Genomic DNA, 17,891 nt, shown 5'->3' with positions numbered 1-17,891 from the left:
CAATTTTTGTGTATTGTACAGTATAACTCCAGTTATCAGGCACATTCGAGACTCTCGTGATGCCGGACTAGCAGATTTTCTAGATGATTGGATGTTATTTCTATTAATACCCAACACAATTTTAATCCACTTATTTTAGATGCTAGGCCATATTACCAAAATCTTCCAGCGAACCAAGTTATTTTGAAGGGAGCGTGGGCAATAAGTGAAGTGCAGCAAACATCACCTGGTGAGACAGGTGCCCAACCATCAAGATTTCTGGATGGTCAGATAGCTGTTTATCAGAGTTTACTGCACTAATCGTACAAGCAGTTAACCTAGAGCTAATATTTCTGTCTCTACCAGTGTCACAAAAACAGATTGCTTGGCCATTATCACATTGCTGTTTGTGAGAGCCTGTGTGAATTGCTGGCAGTGTTTCCTGCGCTAAAGGAGGGTCAAGTCAAGTGGAGTTTATTGTCATGTGCACAAGTACATGTATGCACAGTGCAATGAAAAACTTACTTGCAGCAGCATCACAGCACATAGCATTAGAGACACAACATTCACAAGAAAAACATAAATATAAATAATATAAAATTAGGCAAGAAAGAACACAATTAGAACAAAAAAAACAGTCCATTGTAGTGCAAAGTGGTCGACTCTTCAAATGTATTTTGTTGAGCTCTAAAGCATTTTGGGGCATCCAGCAGTTGTGAAAAGCCCGAGAGAAATGTTAGTCTTTCTTTACAACTTAGTCAGTTGTTGCATCCAGGCCTATGGCCCTGGCAGTTTACTCAACATTACAGCCAATTCAGCAGAGTGCTGTGCAACTTATGAAGGTTGATGTGAATATGTAACTAAACTTGGAACCAAGTCTGAGCATTTTTCTAGCTCGCCTTTGTTTAAAGTGGCTTGATTGCAGCTCGCTGACACCTGATCCCAGAGTCGTGTGTTAATAATTTACTGGAAGTCTGCTATGTTTCACTGGGTGGAAACAAAAACTGTGTGGACTGCCCGCTGACTGATCTCATACCCATTTTTTCCACAAAACTTAACATAAGTCAAGTCAAGTCAGCTAATCAATTCAACCATAATTGAAAGTCCGCCAGTGCATCCCCTGAGTTAAGTTGCTTGACTTTAGAGTTGCAATCCTTATCAAATAAATCAAAGTCTAGCATGTGATACCAAGGATGAAGACTTCATTTACATAAGGAGGTCAAAAATGTTAGGCCTCTTAGTAGACAGAAGGTTTTAAAGAAAATTAGATAGAAAACTTGAAGGATTTTAATAAAGTAAGGAGGAACTATTTCTGATAACCATTTGGGGGCGTGGTTAACCAGACTGGCAAAAGGCCAGAGGGGTATGTGGAAACTTTTTTTTGCAGTGAGCTGCTGTGATCTAGAATGTGATGCTTGAAAATGGCAGTAGAAGCAGAATTCAATAATAACTTTTGAGAAGGAGTTAGGTAGATAATTCAAAACGAAAACCTTGTGTCAGAGGAAAGAGCAGTGAGAGTGGAATTAATTGAGTTCCCTGAAAGGGTTGGCCCAGGCAAGGGGGAATTCACTGACCTCTGCTCTAATCAAAGAATCTAAATCTAAACCGATCGAAGAGTCCAAATGCCTCATTGATAGAGAGGCTCAACAGCACGGAGCCTGTTTCCTGATTGGAACCTGAAACCATGACTTTCTGGCACCCATTATCCAAGTGTTTTCCAATCTGGTTGGCTCCAAGTATTCCCAAACGTAGCACAGACTTAGAGTGTTGGTCTCTTTTTCTCATCCTTTTTCAACTGCAGCCTTTACCTTGGTCATGCCTGAAACCTTCAATGAGTGGCTTCCCTTTGATCTTGTGGAGGTACTATGACACAGATTTAATCCTAACCCAGGTTTAATCCTAACTTCCAGTGCTGTCTGTGTGGAGTTTACATGTTCTGGCTGTGACCACATGGGTTTCCTCCCTCATTCAAAAGAAGTGTGGGTTGGGAGGTTAATTGGTCACTGTGAGATGCGTGGTAGATTCTGAGAGATTTGATGGGAATGTGAGTAGTATAAAATGGGATTAGTGTAGAAATAGTGTAAATGGGTGCTTAATGGTCACACAGATACAGTGGGGCCAAAGGCCTATATGACTCTATCCTTTTATACTTCTTTAAAACCCTCAATAAAACTTCAATTTTTTTGTTCCTTTTCTTCACTGTCTCTTTTGAATTTTCCTTCTCTTTTAAATTCTTTCATTCCCCTTATTTATTTATCTTTCTGAATCCAACTTAATTCAGATTTACTTCTCCACAAGGTAAATTGGGGTCATACTTTGCATGCATGGAATTCACAATCATCGTTGTAATTTGACTCTCAGACAGAAAATTGAAAAAACTATAGATACTGGAAAATCTGTAATAGAAACAAAATTTGCTGCAAACACTCAGCAGTTTGGGCAGCATCTGTGGAAGGAGAAGCAGTTGAAGTTTCAGATACAGAACTCTTCATTAGAACAGTTGCTGTTCTGATAAAGGGTCCTTCACCTGAAACATTATCATTGCTGTTTCCACAGATGCTACCTGACCTCATCTTTCATAACTTCAGAATGTTATGCAGATATAATGTAGGAAAGTCAGCTGTCAATTTGTGCACAGTTATCTCCCATTGTAATCTGAAATTACTGGTAATGTTTTGGCAATAAATGCTTCAGCATTAAATATTTCCCAGCACAATAGGATAACTCCACTGCTCTGCTTCAAAATGTTTTCTGTTGAACGAAGAGTTGGATGCGGTCCTGGTAGAAATTCTCATCTGAAGACCAGCACCTGTGTTCATGTCTCTGAGTGAGACTTCTGACTCGGAGGTGAGGGTGCCCCACCAAGTCACACTGAGACGTTCCTCATCACATCTCACATCTTGTACAAGGTTCTTTTTCAAATTGCCAAGCAAATGTTGCGATTAATGTAAGTGCTTTGTTTACAGTTCAAACCTCAAGCAATTACTTCAAATTCACCATCACCTTCAGTGCAACTGTGTAGCCTTTAACTGACTGAGGAAAAGGCCGTTTAAAGATCAGGACCTCAAACCTGGCATAAAACTCATGATTTACTGAGCAGTAGTGATCCTTATCCCCTCCCTCCATATACTTCCTCAACCTCTTGCTTCTGCGGTCTGAGGTTCCCATCTGCTTCAAGATGGCATTAATCGTACCAGTGCCCAAGAAGAGCAAGGTGACCTGCCCCAACGACTACTGTCCAGTAGCGCTTACACCCAGCTGTGAGAGGTTGGTTATGGCGCGGATCAACTCCTCCCCCAGGAAGGACCTGGACCCGTTGCAATTTGCTTATCATGACAATAGGTCTACAGCAGATGCTACCTTGCTCTAGACCACCTGGACAACCAGCACATGTATGTCAGGCTGTTGTTCATTGACTACAGCTCAGCATTCAACACAATCATCCCCTCAAAATTTATCATCAAGCTCCAAGACTTGGGCCCTGTACCTCTGTCTGCAATTGGATCCTCGACTTCCTCACTGAGAGATCACAATCAGTGCAGATGAGAAACATCATCTCTTCCTCACTGACCATCAACACAGGCGCAGATCAGTGCCGCATGCTTAGTCCCTGCTCTCCTCTCTCTATACCTATGACTGTTTGGTTAAGCATAGCTCCAACCTCATCTACAAATTCGCCAATAACACCACTGTCGTTGGCAGGATCACAGATGGTGATGAGGCGGCGTACAGGAGTAAGTTAGGTCAGCTGGTTGAGTGGTGTCGTAACAGCAACCTTGCACTCATGGAACTAATTGTGGGCTTTAGGAAAAGGAAGTCAGGCAAACTAGTGCCAGTCTTCATTGAAGAGTCTGCAGTGGAAAGGGTGAGCAGCTTCAAGTTCTTGGGTGTCAACATCTCAGAATACCTATCCTGGACCCAACACATAGATGTAACTACAAAGAAGGTGGGCCAGCATCTTTCTTAGAAGTTTAAGGAGATTTGGCATGTCATCAAAAAACTGCCTGACAAACTTTTACAGATGTACAGTGGAAAGTATTCTGGTTGTATCACAGACTTGTATGGAAACTCCAATGCACAGGAATGCAAGACACTACAGAGAGAGGTGGACTCAGCCAGTTCCATCACAGGTACAGCTCTCCCCACCATTGAGGACCTACAAGAGGTGATGTCTCATGAAGGTAGCACCCATCATCAAGGACCCCCACCATCTGGGACATGCCTCCTTCTTAATGCTGCCATCAGGCAGGAGGTCCAGGAGCTTTAAGACCCACACCTCAAGGTTCAACAACAGCTTCTTCCCCACGACTATTAGGTCATTGAACTGACCTGAAGAACCTTAACACTACCTCGGATTTTATATTTTTTCTCTCTCTCAGTCTTGTACTAGTGTTGTTATGTTTATTTTGCAAATGTGTAGGTTATGTATAATATATGTTAATTTAAGTTTATATTAACTTATGCATGTACTCGTCTTGTAATATACTAAGCTGCTGCTGCAAAAGGGTAATTTTCATGGCATTTAGACCCTGTGTATGTATGCCTCTGACAACAATAAACTTGAACTTGAACTTGTGAGACCTGGAAAAATTGTAGCAAGCACCCCGAGACATTGGAAAAATACCACTGTCTCTGCAAAATCTTCAAATCCTCTGGAAGGAAAGACAAACCAAAGTCAGCACTCTCTCCCCAGCCAACACCACCAACATCAAGGTGAAATTGGTTTATTATTGTCACATGTACTGAGATACATTGAGAAGCCATTCAATGATGTGCTCAAAACCTCCTTGAGAAAGTGCAGTACCGCCACTAATTCCTGGCCCATGACAGTTCAAAATAGCAAAGGAATTTTCAAGATGGCACTGAGAACCTCCAGTCAGTCGGTAGCATACAACAGCGCGGTGTAAACAGCAGAAGGGGTGCACAGCTTCACAAACTACCCACCCAGCCACCCATTGGATACGTAGAGTCTGCGGGTTCCACATTGGCCTTATCAGTCACCTTGGAACTCTGAGAATCAAGTGGAAGCAAGTCATCCTCAATCCTGAGAAGAAGAGAAGTTTCTTTGGCTGGGAGCCTGAATCAATCTTGGCCAACCAGCATAAACCTCTAAGCCTTTAACTGCCAGGCAGTCAACAAATGCCTTGCGCCCTACAGACAGAGTGCATCCTTGATACAAAGTAGGTGTTGAGGGACAACTTAACACCGTGTTTTAAGTGAAACTAATACCTGCCTATATGCCATCTTGGGTTCATGATAATCCCCACAGTATATCCAAAAACGTAATTTAATTGGGGCGTTATATCGAGGGTTACACTGTAATTTTTATTTCTTAGAGTTGTCCCAATGAAGGGGGGGGGGGGGGGGGGGAGTTTGCTGCTGTATAGTGACAGTGTTCTGTATATTCCTGATGTGAACTGTGTCTTTATTTTTTTTCCAGCAATCTGCATTCTGCCATGTCTGAACGGAGGCCTGTGTTCAGCCCCATACCAGTGTGACTGCCCAACAGGCTGGACTGGCTCAAGATGCCATCATGGTAGGGTCACTTCAGACTCTGATAATGTTGCATTGCAAATTAATTGTATTTTTTACCTGTACTACCTCAATGCACTCTGTACTAACTTGATGTAACTGCACTGTGTAATGAATTGACCTGTAAGATCGGTTTGTAAGACAAGTTCTTCACTGTACCTCGGTACAAGTGACAATAATAAACCAATACCAATACCAAACACCATGTTAGCCCATGGTTGGGGCACTGGGTCATTGAAAGAGCTATCCAGTTAGTAATTGGTTTATTATTGTCACATGCACCAAGATACAGTGAAAAGCTTCTGTTTGCGTGCCATCCTGACAGATCATTCCAGATATAAGTACAGCGAGATAGTACAAAAGGAAAAAAAACAATGCAGAATCTTGTGTTATAGTTACAGAGAGAGTGCAATGCAGGTAGACTATTGTCAAGGTGAACCATCTCCCCTGCTCTTTACTCATTTGCCCAGTAATTTATTTCCTTTTCAAGTATTAATCTGATCCCCTGTTGAAAATTTATATAGAATCTGTTCCACGCTTGTCTCAGGCAGCACACTCTAGATTGTAAAAATATTTTTCACTCCCCCTACACACTGGTATTTTGATAATCACCTGTAGCCTGGTTACCCAGCCTCTGCGTCCTTGGTCCATCAAAACTTCTCCTGATTTTGAACCCCTATCCTGAACATCCTTGTGCTGTCTTGTTCACGGGTTGGAGGCAGTTTCCACAAAAGGCAGATGATCAGCAAAATTTTATTCTGCAAAGATTTGCTCATGTCAAGTCAAACTTATCCATGTCTCTCAATTGCCACTGAACTGTGATAGATTAAACAGCAGCAGTTGCTTTTCCATAGGGTATACAGTTTTAAGTTAAAACACAGAGTTCACATGTTAGTTAAAACTGTATTCTTCATCTAGTTTAACTATTGTCACTTCTGCCTTCTGTTAGCGGTGTGTCAGACTCCATGTTTAAACGGTGGCAGATGCATTCGACCAAATCGGTGTCAGTGCTTGCCAATTTGGAGTGGTAGTGACTGTTCCAGGTAAGTTGAGTTTACTTTATTGTAATGTTTCATTAATAGAGTTGGGGAAAACAAGGATTTATAGAATCAGGTCAAATACCAGCCATGATGTCAATGAATGGCAGATCAAGCACAAGACCAGAAAAGCCTTTTCACCATGGTTGTGTACAAGGTGATTTGACTCATTGACCACAGGACTTTACAACACAGAAGCAGGCCATTTGGTCTGTGCAGTGTTTGTGCTCTCCACAGCATGCTAAAGAGGCATCTGTGCTGATTGCCTCCATAAGTGCCGTAGGAAACACAGCAGCAAAGGTGTGCAAGATCCACACACCTGTAGCAAAACAAATGACCAGTTTACCATTGCTACTAGATGAGGGGTAAATGTTGGCTGCAAGAATCTGGGGAACTGCCAGAGATTACCAATAGAGGCACCCTTGCCTCTCTAAGTTAGTTTTATCTTTTGGCTACTGTTCGTCCATTGTTGAAACAGTAACTCTCCCTCACCAACTGATGGGTGTTCCCTTATCATTGAATGCAGTTCCCAAGCTGCCTGAATTGTTGATCCACAATTTTTTTATCTTCTCACTGTCACTTTTCTTGCTATCTGCCTGTTTTGTTGCTTTTTAAGGGTGTTTGAAGTTTTTCACTTCACCACACCATGATTTGAAAAACATGCTGATGGCGAGCTTAAAACAAGAATTGGTTTGTTTGACTCCTTTCAATATTTTTGATCATAGTGAGTAATAATTTAAAGACAATGTTCACCCACAAACATTGTTGCCTTGAAATACCTGTTGGCTTTTAAAAGGAGAGTAAAGGGTAACATGTTCTGTTTGACAGCAGAAATAAAAGATAAATGGATAAAGGCTTTGAGGCAGCTTGCACTGGAATATCCTGTACAGCATTTCTGCTTTATGCCTCCCATTATGTTGAAATACAATTAACAATAACTGTTGCAAGAGCACTCCAGAAATTAGTTGAAATTCTTGAAACAATGGTAGAAGCTGCACCTTTGTTCCTGAGGCAAATTGCTGCAGTGTCCTCAATTGTGAATCACAAGCCGCTGCATATTCAAGAGTAACGTGCACAGGAAACACATGGCAAGTATGGATGAGGAGGGAATGGCAGATATGAAGCCACAGAGAGACAAGGACTCGCTGAGTGTCAGATGGCACCACATCTGTCACTCAACTAGGCCCGTCTCATTACAAAGAATCCACCACTGCTGCTCCAAGGCATCGTGTGCCTGGTTAGGTAACGCTAAGCTATTCTCCTTTTCTTTTTCAATCTTTTTATTAGTTTTCAAATTAATACAGATTAATATATCAATGTTTATACATGTAATACAAAGAGATCAGGAGAACAATCATGACATGGATAATCATAAAGAACATAAAGTATAAAAAAAATCTGTAGATCCAACGATCTGTTAGTGAATGAATATAATATAAAAGAAAAAGATTATTATAAAATATAAAAGAAAGAAAAAAAATCCCCAAAACAATAAGAAAAATTATAAACATATATCAAACCAAACTAAGCTAAAGAAAAAATTTTTTTAAAAAAACAGAAAAAAAAACTGGACTAAAATTTCTCAATAGAAACAGAGCAATATTATGTCATAAACTCCATTCCTCTAAATTGAAAGGTTATTATAAGGGGATCTATATCATGTGGAAAATATTGAATAAATGGACTCCAAACTTTCTCAAATTTAAGCGAGGGATCAACAGTACCACTCCTAATTTTTTCCAAGTTTAAACATGATATAGGTTTGAGAGAACCATTGAAAAGTAGTAGGGGGTATTGGATCCTTCCATTAAGCAAAATGGATTGTTTGGCCATTATGTAACAAAGGCAATCATACGGTTAGCGGAGGCAGATAGATGGCCAGATTCTATCCTTGGTAAACCAAAAATTGCAGTGATAGGATGAGGTGTAAATCGATCTTCAATACATTTGAAATAATGTAAGAATATCTTTCCAATATTTTCCCAAAAGAGGACAGGACCAAAACATATGTGTCAAAGAAGCCACATTCGATTTACATCTGTCACATATAGGACTTATATGTTGATAAAAACGAGCTAGCTTATCTTTTGACATATGGGTCCTGTGAACTACCTTAAACTGTATCAAAGAATGCCTGGCACACATTGAAGATGTATTAACCAAATGAAGAATTTTCTTCCAAGTCTCTGTAGGTAAAGATGTCTGGAGTTCACTTTCCATTCATTCTTAATTTTGTCCAGTGGTTCTGAACGAATTTTCATAATTAAATCATAAATTATTGCTATCAAGCCCTTCTGACAAGGATTAAAACTAAAAAATTTTGTCCGTAATTTCAGGTTGTGTAAGGTGTGGGAAAAGAGGATATAGTAGCTTTTAAAAATTTCTAATTTGCAAATATCGAAAAAAGTGTGATCTAGGCAAATTGTATTTGTTAGACAATTGTTCAAAAGATGAAAAGCAGTTATCAATGAATAAATCACGAAAAACACACTATTCCCTTCCTTTTCCATATGGAAAAAGCTGAGTCAACTCTGGATGGATGAAAGAAAAAATCAGATTGAATGGGACTTGACAGGTTAAAATTTATTCAATCCAAAAAATTTACGAGATTGAAACCATGTTCGTATTGTATATTTAACAATTGGGTTAATCATATGTTTACTTAATTTGGTAAGTGCAAAGGGAGTGAAGCTCCTAAAATAGACAACTAATGAAAATTCAAGTACTGATTGGAACTCAAGGTGTACCCATTTGGGGTGTTGAATTACATCTGAATCTTGTATCCAAAAAATTAAATATCTAATATTGATTGCCCAATAATATAATCTAAAGTTAGGCAAGGCCATACCACCATCCTTTTTTAGTTTTTGTAAATATTTCTTACTTAGCCTTGGGTTTTTATTCTGCCAAATATATGAAAGAATTTTAGAATCAATAGTGTCAAAAAAAAGATTTGGAACAAAAAGTTGGAATCGCTTGAAATAAATATAAAATTTTGGTAAAATATTCATCTTAACCGCATTAATTTGGCCTACCAATGATAGAGACAGTGGGGACCATTTAGTAAATAATTGTTTAACATGGTCAATTAAAGGCCGTAGATTAGCTTTAAATAAGTCCTTGTGTCTTAGTAATTTTAACACCTAAATACATAAATAGTCAGTACCAATCTAAAAGGTAATTGGCTATAAATTGGGATTTGCATATTTAATGGAAAAAGTTCACTCTTATTAAAATTTAATCTATAGCCAGAAAAAACACTAAACTGATCTAATAGTGATAGGACTGCGGGGATAGATTCCTTCGGATTAGAAATATAAAGTAACAGTTATCTGCATAAAGAGATATCTTATGAATCTTCTGTTCACAAGTAATACCACATATATTTGAAGAATCCCGAAGTGCAATAGCCAAAGGTTCTAAAGCAATATCAATAATAAAGGGCTTAACGGGCAGCCTTGTCTAGTGCCTCGAAAAACCTAAACAAAGGAGATCTTTGATTATTAGTAAGTATTGAAGCCGTAGGTGCATAATAAATCATTTTAATCGCAGATATAAACTTAGGACTAAAATGAATTTTTGAAGTGTACTGAATAGATATTCCCATTTGACTCTGTCAAACGCCTTTTCAGCATCTAGTGAAACAACACATTCTGGAATTTGGGATGAAGGGGTATATATTAATATTCATTAATCTCCAAATGTTAAAATGTAGATAACGATTCTGAATAAATCCTGTCTGGTCTTCAGAGATAATTTTCTAATCTCGAGGCCCATATTTTGGAAAATATTTTGGAATCTACATTTAATAAAGTAATAGGTCTATAAGATGCACAATCAGTGGGATCTTTATCCTTTTTAAGAATTAAAGAAATAGTTGCTTCATAGAAAGATTGTGGTAGTTTACCCACTGATAGGGCATCTTTAAAAAATTTTGGCTAACTAGGGAACAAGGATATTAGAAAAGGATTTAAAAAATTCAGCTGTATATCCGTCAGGGCCGGGTGCTTTACCCGAATTCATTGAAAACATTTCTTTATTTCTTCCTCCGAAATGGGAGCATCGAATGTAGAGCGTTCATTTAAAGATAATTGGGGAATCTTCAAATCTCTTAAAAATTCATGTATTAAAGTAGGATCATCAGGGGATTCTGATTGGTATACAGAGGAATAAAATTCTTGAAAGGATTTTGTTAATTTGAACTTGATCTATCGTGTAGGTACCATCGGGTTTACGAATTTTATTAATCTGACGTTTAGATATAGTAGCTTTTCAATTGGTTGGCCAATAATTTACCAGATTTGTCACCATGTATATAAAATTGACTTTTGTTTTTAAGTAGTAGATTTTCAATTGAAGATGTTAATAATAAAACTATGTTGTAGTTGGAGTTCTGTTCTCTTTTTAAAAAGCTCCAAATTAAGAGCAACAGAATATTTTATCGATTTCTTTAATCTTGTCAGCTAATGTACGTATTTCATTATTAGTTCATTTTTTCAATCCAGCGGAATATGAATAATTTGACCACAGATGTATGCTTTAAACGTATCCCATATTATCCCACTAGAGATTTCTTTCAGTAAAATTAGTTAAAAAGAAAAATGAAAATCTGTTCTTTAATAAATTGGACGAAATCTAAGTCTTGTAATAGCGAAGGGTTAAATTGCCATTGTCTGACATCAAAGGATACATCTGGTAATTTAATTGATAATATCAATGGTGCATGATCAGAAATAGCAATTGCATCGTATTTGCTGTCCGTAGTAAGTGGAGCTAATCTAGCATCAATAAAAAAAAATCAATCCTCCAGTAATTATGGTAGACATGAGAAAAGAATGAAAATTCTTTATCAAATGGGTGTAGAAATCTCCAAACATCTAAGATTCCAGATTCAACTAAAAAGGAATTAATAAAGACAGCGGATTTGTTGGAAGTGTAGGATTTGACACAGATCTATCCATCGAAGGGTTTAAACAGCAGTTAAAATCTCCACCCATAATCTCAGTGTATTCATTTAAATTAGGAAATAATGCAAACAAATGTTTAAAAAATTCAGGGTTATCTACATTGGTGCATAAAGATTAACCATAACTTTTTATTATGAAGTAGACCAGTAGTTAATAAAAATCTACCATTTGGGTCTGATATTGTCTCATGATGGACAAACAAATTGAGGAGTCTGTAAAAATAGAAACTTCTTTCACCTTTGCTTGTGAATTTGAATGGAACTGTTGACCCCTCCAAAATCTAAAAAACGTTGATTATCTTTCTTCCTGAGTGTGAGTCTCCTGAACAAAAACGATCTGAGCATTTAATCTATGAAAACTTTAAAGATCTTTTTGCGCTTAAGCAAGTTGTTTAAGCCGTTAACATCCATGAAATAAAATTAATAGTCTTAATCCATTTTAACAGATTAAAAAACATATGGTATGTAAGGGTTTAATCTTGGTATATACGATCTTACCAACAGGAAGAAGTAAAAAAAGTTCAAAGAGGAAATGGATATGATGACAATTTAGGAAATTTGTAGTTTAGTCCCAGAAAAAAAACCTAGAAACAGCCCACCCTCCTCCCCCAACAGCCCAAAAACTGGCCAATAGACAGCCAGAAAAGCTACCCTCTAATTGAATTAACCCCAATTCCATTGGTGGCAGTAGTCCAAATTAACAAATATATAAACCACTCATGCTTAGACTGAGAATGAACAAGATAACCCAAACAGAGATATCGAAATAACAACAAAGTTATGAATTAAACAGAGCCAAAGGACATTAACAGTCAACATTTAAAGAATACAGTTTAATAATTTATTTCAGAAAGAAAGCAACGATCAGTCATTTGGTTAAATTCTTAACTATAATAAAAACAAACATTAAAAATATTAAAAGAAAAAAGAGAGGTTTAAATCTAAAAATTAATTAGATAATAAAGCGAGTAAGTAGTAAATCAAAGGAAAAAACCTGTATCTCTTCCGCATTTAGCTTTTAAAATTAAAAGCTAGTTCAAAAGAAACTGCTCGGCCTCTTGAACAGATTTAAACCATTTACAAGATTAATCAGGTAGTGTAATTCTGAGCCTTGCTTGGGAATAATATTGCAGGATGGTAATTGCTTTGATAGAGACGAGCCATAATTGGTTTGTAGGTCAGCCTTTCTTTCATAACTTCTGGGGCGTAATCTTCAACTATTCGAAACTTCCATTGTTTAAATTGAATCATTCCACGTCCATGAGCGGTACGAATCAAAAGTTCCTTGACGCTGACAAAATGAAATCTCAAAATTACTGGCCGAGGTTTTTGATCCGGAGCAGGTTTGAATCTTAACGCTCTATGAGCTCTGTCCAGAATAGGGTCAGCAGGGAACATATCGGAGCCGAACACATCGACCAAAAGTTTAGAAAAGAATTCTGTGGGGTTACCAGTCTCGGTGTCTTCTGGAAAGTTGAAGATTCTTAAATTTTTCCTCCTGCTGCGTCCTTCCAGGTCGATGATCCTCTGTTGTTGCTTTTCCAGATTTTACTTGGTCGTAATTAAAGCTTTTTCAAGTGAAGGAAGTTTGGCATCTCTCTCTTTACCAGCTTGGTCGAGTTCAGCAATTAGTTGCCTTTGTTTGGCATTCTCCTGGATAAGAGTATTTTGTTTTTCTTCAAAGTCCAACGCTAAGCTATTCTTACCTTTGATTATTCCAGCACAGGCCATTTCCCTCATTTTCATACATTCAAGGCAACCCAAGACTTGGCTGCCTCTGAAATGAATAGAGAGATTTGTCTTCCCTCACACCTGGATTTCATCTTGAATGGACTTAGGTTTAACAGATAGGCTTGGGTAATATCAGCCTGATTTTTGTGCTCCATCATCTGTAGTAGAAACATGACTCCCCATCTTCCAGTTCAGTGCCACCCAATTGTAGAATGCACTGTTGCAGTGTGCCATGTACCTAAATCAGTGTTTCTGTTTTTCAGGAGGAGAAAGTCTACCTACTTTTCCTTCTCATAAAGGCACATCCTGCAAAGACTCTGCATTAACCAAACTACTATGAAACGCAACACCACCGTAGCATTTAACTAAAATGTTATCCATTTAATTGTTTGAAAGCCTGGTATATTTTGATATTTTTCTGTGAAACAAAGCTGTATTTTTTCATATGGTAATATAATTTTTTTAAGAAAATTGTATAATGTTGTAAGGCCTCATTGACAAGTTATGATTTTGAGTTTTTTATACCCATGACTGCTGTAGCTTTCAGACTGGGCTCCAGGTCAAGTGGATTTATTTTAAGTAAGTGGCAGTTGTAAAATCTTAATTCTTGGCGTTTTAATTGTTTTTAAAACCAGAATATTTTTGGCTAGCCTGGCTTTTGCAACTGCAGGTACACCTGTACTCAGCCCCTTTATATTTTCAGACTTAAACCCAAACTAATATAGTTCTATATGTGGGTCTAGATCACATAAAGGCACCCACTGAAACTGCCCCACTCAGTATCTGCTTGAAACAAAATCAGTGAGCTCCAGAGATGGTGATAATAACATCACGTAGCCATTTTTAATTTTACTTAATATGTATATGTGGATTCAGTAAGTGAAATAAATCCTGTATGAACACTTTCTTTCATGCATCATCACTTAAATAAAAACAATAAAGACATAATGACGTGGTTCTGTTGTGACTTTATTTTGCACTTCCATCCAGCAAGTTGACTTCTGTAATAGCCTGCATTTACTTAGCACATCTAACTTAGTAAACAAAAATATCCCAAGACAGTGCACAGCAACGTTCTCAGATAAAATTTAATACCAAGCTACATAAGGGGATGCGGTGCTGAATTCAGCCATTCTAAGTGAAGCCTGGTACTTTCAGAATGTCACATCTGTCACTGTACTGGACTCTACAAAGTGCAAATGACTAAAGACTTGGCTAAACAGGTAGCTTTTAAGGAGCATATTAAAGGAGGATAAAAGGATAGAGCAGATTAGAGAGAGAATTCCAGAGCTTAGATCCTTGGTAGTTGAAGGCACATGCAATTGGAGCAACTAAACTCTGGGATGATCAAGGGACCAGAACTGGAGTGGCAATGGATGAAGGTGGGGAATGGGGAAGTCCACCATTTTCTCTTTCATGCTCTAAACACTAACCAGTGTTCATTAATGCCTCACAGAATCCCACCACTATCTTTTAAATTTTTTATTGCCCTTCACTAATGGCCCCTTGAAAAGGTGCTGATGGTGGTGAGCTTACCTCCTTGAGTTTCAACATAGCAGTAATGGTACAACTAAGCCTTGCTAGACCATATCAGAGGGCATTTAACAGTCAGCCACATGGGGTGGGCCTGCAGTCACATGTAGGCTAGACCAGGTAGGGATGATGTCTTTACTCCCCTGAAAGATATTGGTGAACCAAATGGGTGTTTACAATGATTTGGCAGTTTTTATGAGCATAATTATTCAAACTAGAAATAGTTTTCCAAATTGTTAACTGATTTTAAACTCCACAGCCTCCATCTGAATGATTGGTTTTTGGATTCTTAGTCCAGTACTCTAGACTCCTCTTCCTCATACCCTGCCTCCTCTACGGACCACACTAGGGATTGTCGGAATTCCTCCGGCTCTGCTCTATCTGTTCTAATTATACTTTCCACTCAAGTGCTTCCAAGGTATGTTTTCTTCTGCACTTTCCCCTCCACCGTATTGACAGGGCTCCCAACCATGTCTGTTCCACATCCCACACTTCTGCTCTTACATCTCCCCTTCCATCCAGGAGAGGGTTCACCTTCTCTTCCTTTCCACTCCCATCTGCCTCCACATTCAATAGATCAACATAATTTTCATTCTGATGCCTCTTTCAGACATATCTTTCCCTTTCAGCATTCTGAAGGAGCCATTCCCTCCACAGCTCCCTGGTTCTCATCTTCCCTCTCCGGTAGCACCCATTCCCTTCCCACGCAACCACAGGAGAAGCAACACCTCCCCTTTTAGCCACCAACCCAGGTGAAGCTGCAATTCCCTTCTACTCCTTCCAATCCGGTGCATTGCTTTCAATGCTGATCCATGTGGTCTCCCCTACCATTGAGAAACCAAACTCAGATTGGATGACCACTTTGCAGAACACCTCCATTCAGTCCAAAGGTGATCCCAATCTTGTCGCCTGTCACTTTAACTCTCCATCCCACTCTAACCTGCCTTTGATCTTTACATTGTTCTAATGAAGCCAAACATAAATTTGAGGAACAATGTTCATATTCCAACGAGGCCCACTATAACCTTCAGAACTCAACAGTGAATCCACCAATTTAGGATAACCATCCTTTCCAGTTTGCATCTGAACTGATCAAGCTGTACTGGTAACTTCATTTTCCTCTCTTCACAGCTGCTGCTTGGCCTGCTGAGTATTTTCCAGTATTCACTTTTATTTCAAATTTCCAGCAACCCATTCACAGTTCCAACATTGTTTTATTTTTCTCTCTGTTCTCATTCACCTCCCTCTATCTACACCTCCAGACAGGTTCGCTGCAATTAGCAGTTCTCCACCCTTTCTCAGCCAACAGCACCACCTCTGGTGTCATTCATCTCCCGTGGTCTCCACCCTATCACATGCATTCCCTTTGTTCTCTCTCCAACCCACCTCCTTCCTTGCTACTTTAAAATATGGTCTATTTCTAACTTAGCCGTTCTGATGAACGATCATTGACTTGAAATGTTAACTGTTTCTCTCTCTCTCTCTCTCTCTCTCTCTCTCTCTCTCTCTCTCTCTCTGCAAGATGCTGCATTTTCTGTTTTCAGATTTCCAGTATCTGCAGTATTTTGCTTTCAATTTGCCATAAGACAGTGAAGGATGGAGCAAAGGTTGCAGAGTGGAAGGGATGGAGCAGTTTGAGGAGGAAGGTCATGTGATGCTGCCTGGATTAGAGGGTATGAGCCATACAGAATGATTGGACAAACTTGGGTTGTTCTCCCTGGAGCGTCGGAGGCTGAGGGGAGACCTGATAGAGGTTTTTTTTTAATTATGAGAGGTATAGATAGGTAGACAGAATCTTTTCCCCAGGGTAGAAATGTCATACACCAGAGGACATGCTTTTAAGGTTAGAGGGGGCAAGTTTAAAGGTGACATGAGGGGCAAGTTTTTTACACAGCGAATGGTCGGTGTCTGAAATAGGTTACAGGGAAGCAGGTAGGTTGGTGGAGTTTAAGAGGCTTTTAGATAGACACATGAACATGAAGGGATATGGATGATACACAGGAGGAGGACGTCTAGTATAAATTAGCATCAAGATCAGCACAACATCATGTGCCGAATGGCCTGTCCAGTGCTGTACTGTTCTATGTTTGTTCTATCATGCCACCAGGGACAGGCCAACTCTGGATCTACGCAACATAATGGCCATGTGTGTAGAGGAGTTCCGATTCCAGCACGTTTGGCATCTCTGCACTGCAGGCTATCATACAAGGGCCCCAAGTGAGCACTGCCAGCAAAGATCTCAGCACCAGAGTCAGATTTTGGGGAAAAGCCTGCAGGGTGGACTTGGAACCTCAACCTTGGGTCAGATGTCCACCTTGGGCAGGAGGGTTATGAGGTGGACAGAGGGCTTTGAAGGAAGCTCCCTCATCAGGGGTTGCTCTCTGAGCTGAGGCCTGAGTCCACTGGACTGTCAGGTGGCATTTTCCTTGTTGTAATACCTCAGGAGGTCAATGCACTTGAAAACTTTCACTCATTGACCAGATAATCTTGTATACTGCTTATTCCCATGGTCACCCTATCAGAGACATACCTCCCCCCTGCACTACCCCTGAAGCTTAACAAGCTCTTTTTTCACCTTCCCTTTCTGGCAAAGGGTCTTCAACCTGAAACTTTGGCTCTGTTTCTCTTCCCACAGGGGCGGCCTGACCTGCTGAGTATTTCCAGCATGTTCTGTTTTTATTTCAGATTTCCAGCATCCACAGTATTTATTTGATCTTCTTGAACTTGCATCTTTACCAGGACTTCGACCACCTCCTGCTAAAGTACAGGCAAGTTGAGAAGGCCACACAGCAGACCAGCATTGGACACCTGGATCCTTCAATGAATATCTTAAAAGTCCCTTAAGATGGGAGCGAAGGTGTCAATAATCCATCTATAAAGACAAATTGGATCACTTGGATAAGAAGGTAATGGAAAATAAGTGTGTTTACTAACTACATTTTGGATCAATTACAAAGTTACGACCTATGTCTAAAGGTGCAGTGTAAAAGTTCCTGGGAGTGAACATCACCAACAGCCTGTCCTGGTCAAATCACGTAGATTCCACAGCCAAGAAAGCTCACCAGCGCCTCTACTTCCTCAGGAGGCTAAAGAAATTTGGTTTGTCCCCTTTG

At 39.2% G+C, this 17,891-nt stretch overlaps 1 protein-coding gene across 1 annotated transcript in view; it reads left to right on the top strand.

Annotated features, from left to right (window-relative positions):
* LOC127572555 (sushi, von Willebrand factor type A, EGF and pentraxin domain-containing protein 1-like) overlaps window positions 1-14,131 on the top strand; it is a 186,209-nt gene extending 172,078 nt beyond the window's left edge. Inside the window, 3 exon segments of the mRNA XM_052019945.1 lie at window positions 5,420-5,515; window positions 6,461-6,554; window positions 13,509-14,131. Coding sequence (XP_051875905.1) covers window positions 5,420-5,515; window positions 6,461-6,554; window positions 13,509-13,542 — 224 coding nt within the window. The 3' untranslated portion in view covers window positions 13,543-14,131.
* Window positions 14,132-17,891: the final 3,760 nt, after the last annotated feature.

Source organism: Pristis pectinata, chromosome 7 (genome assembly GCF_009764475.1).
Source record: "Pristis pectinata isolate sPriPec2 chromosome 7, sPriPec2.1.pri, whole genome shotgun sequence".
Taxonomy (NCBI): domain Eukaryota; kingdom Metazoa; phylum Chordata; class Chondrichthyes; order Rhinopristiformes; family Pristidae; genus Pristis; species Pristis pectinata.
The sequence above is the reverse complement of the archived record's forward strand: the minus strand, read 5'-3'. Positions and strand labels throughout refer to the sequence as shown.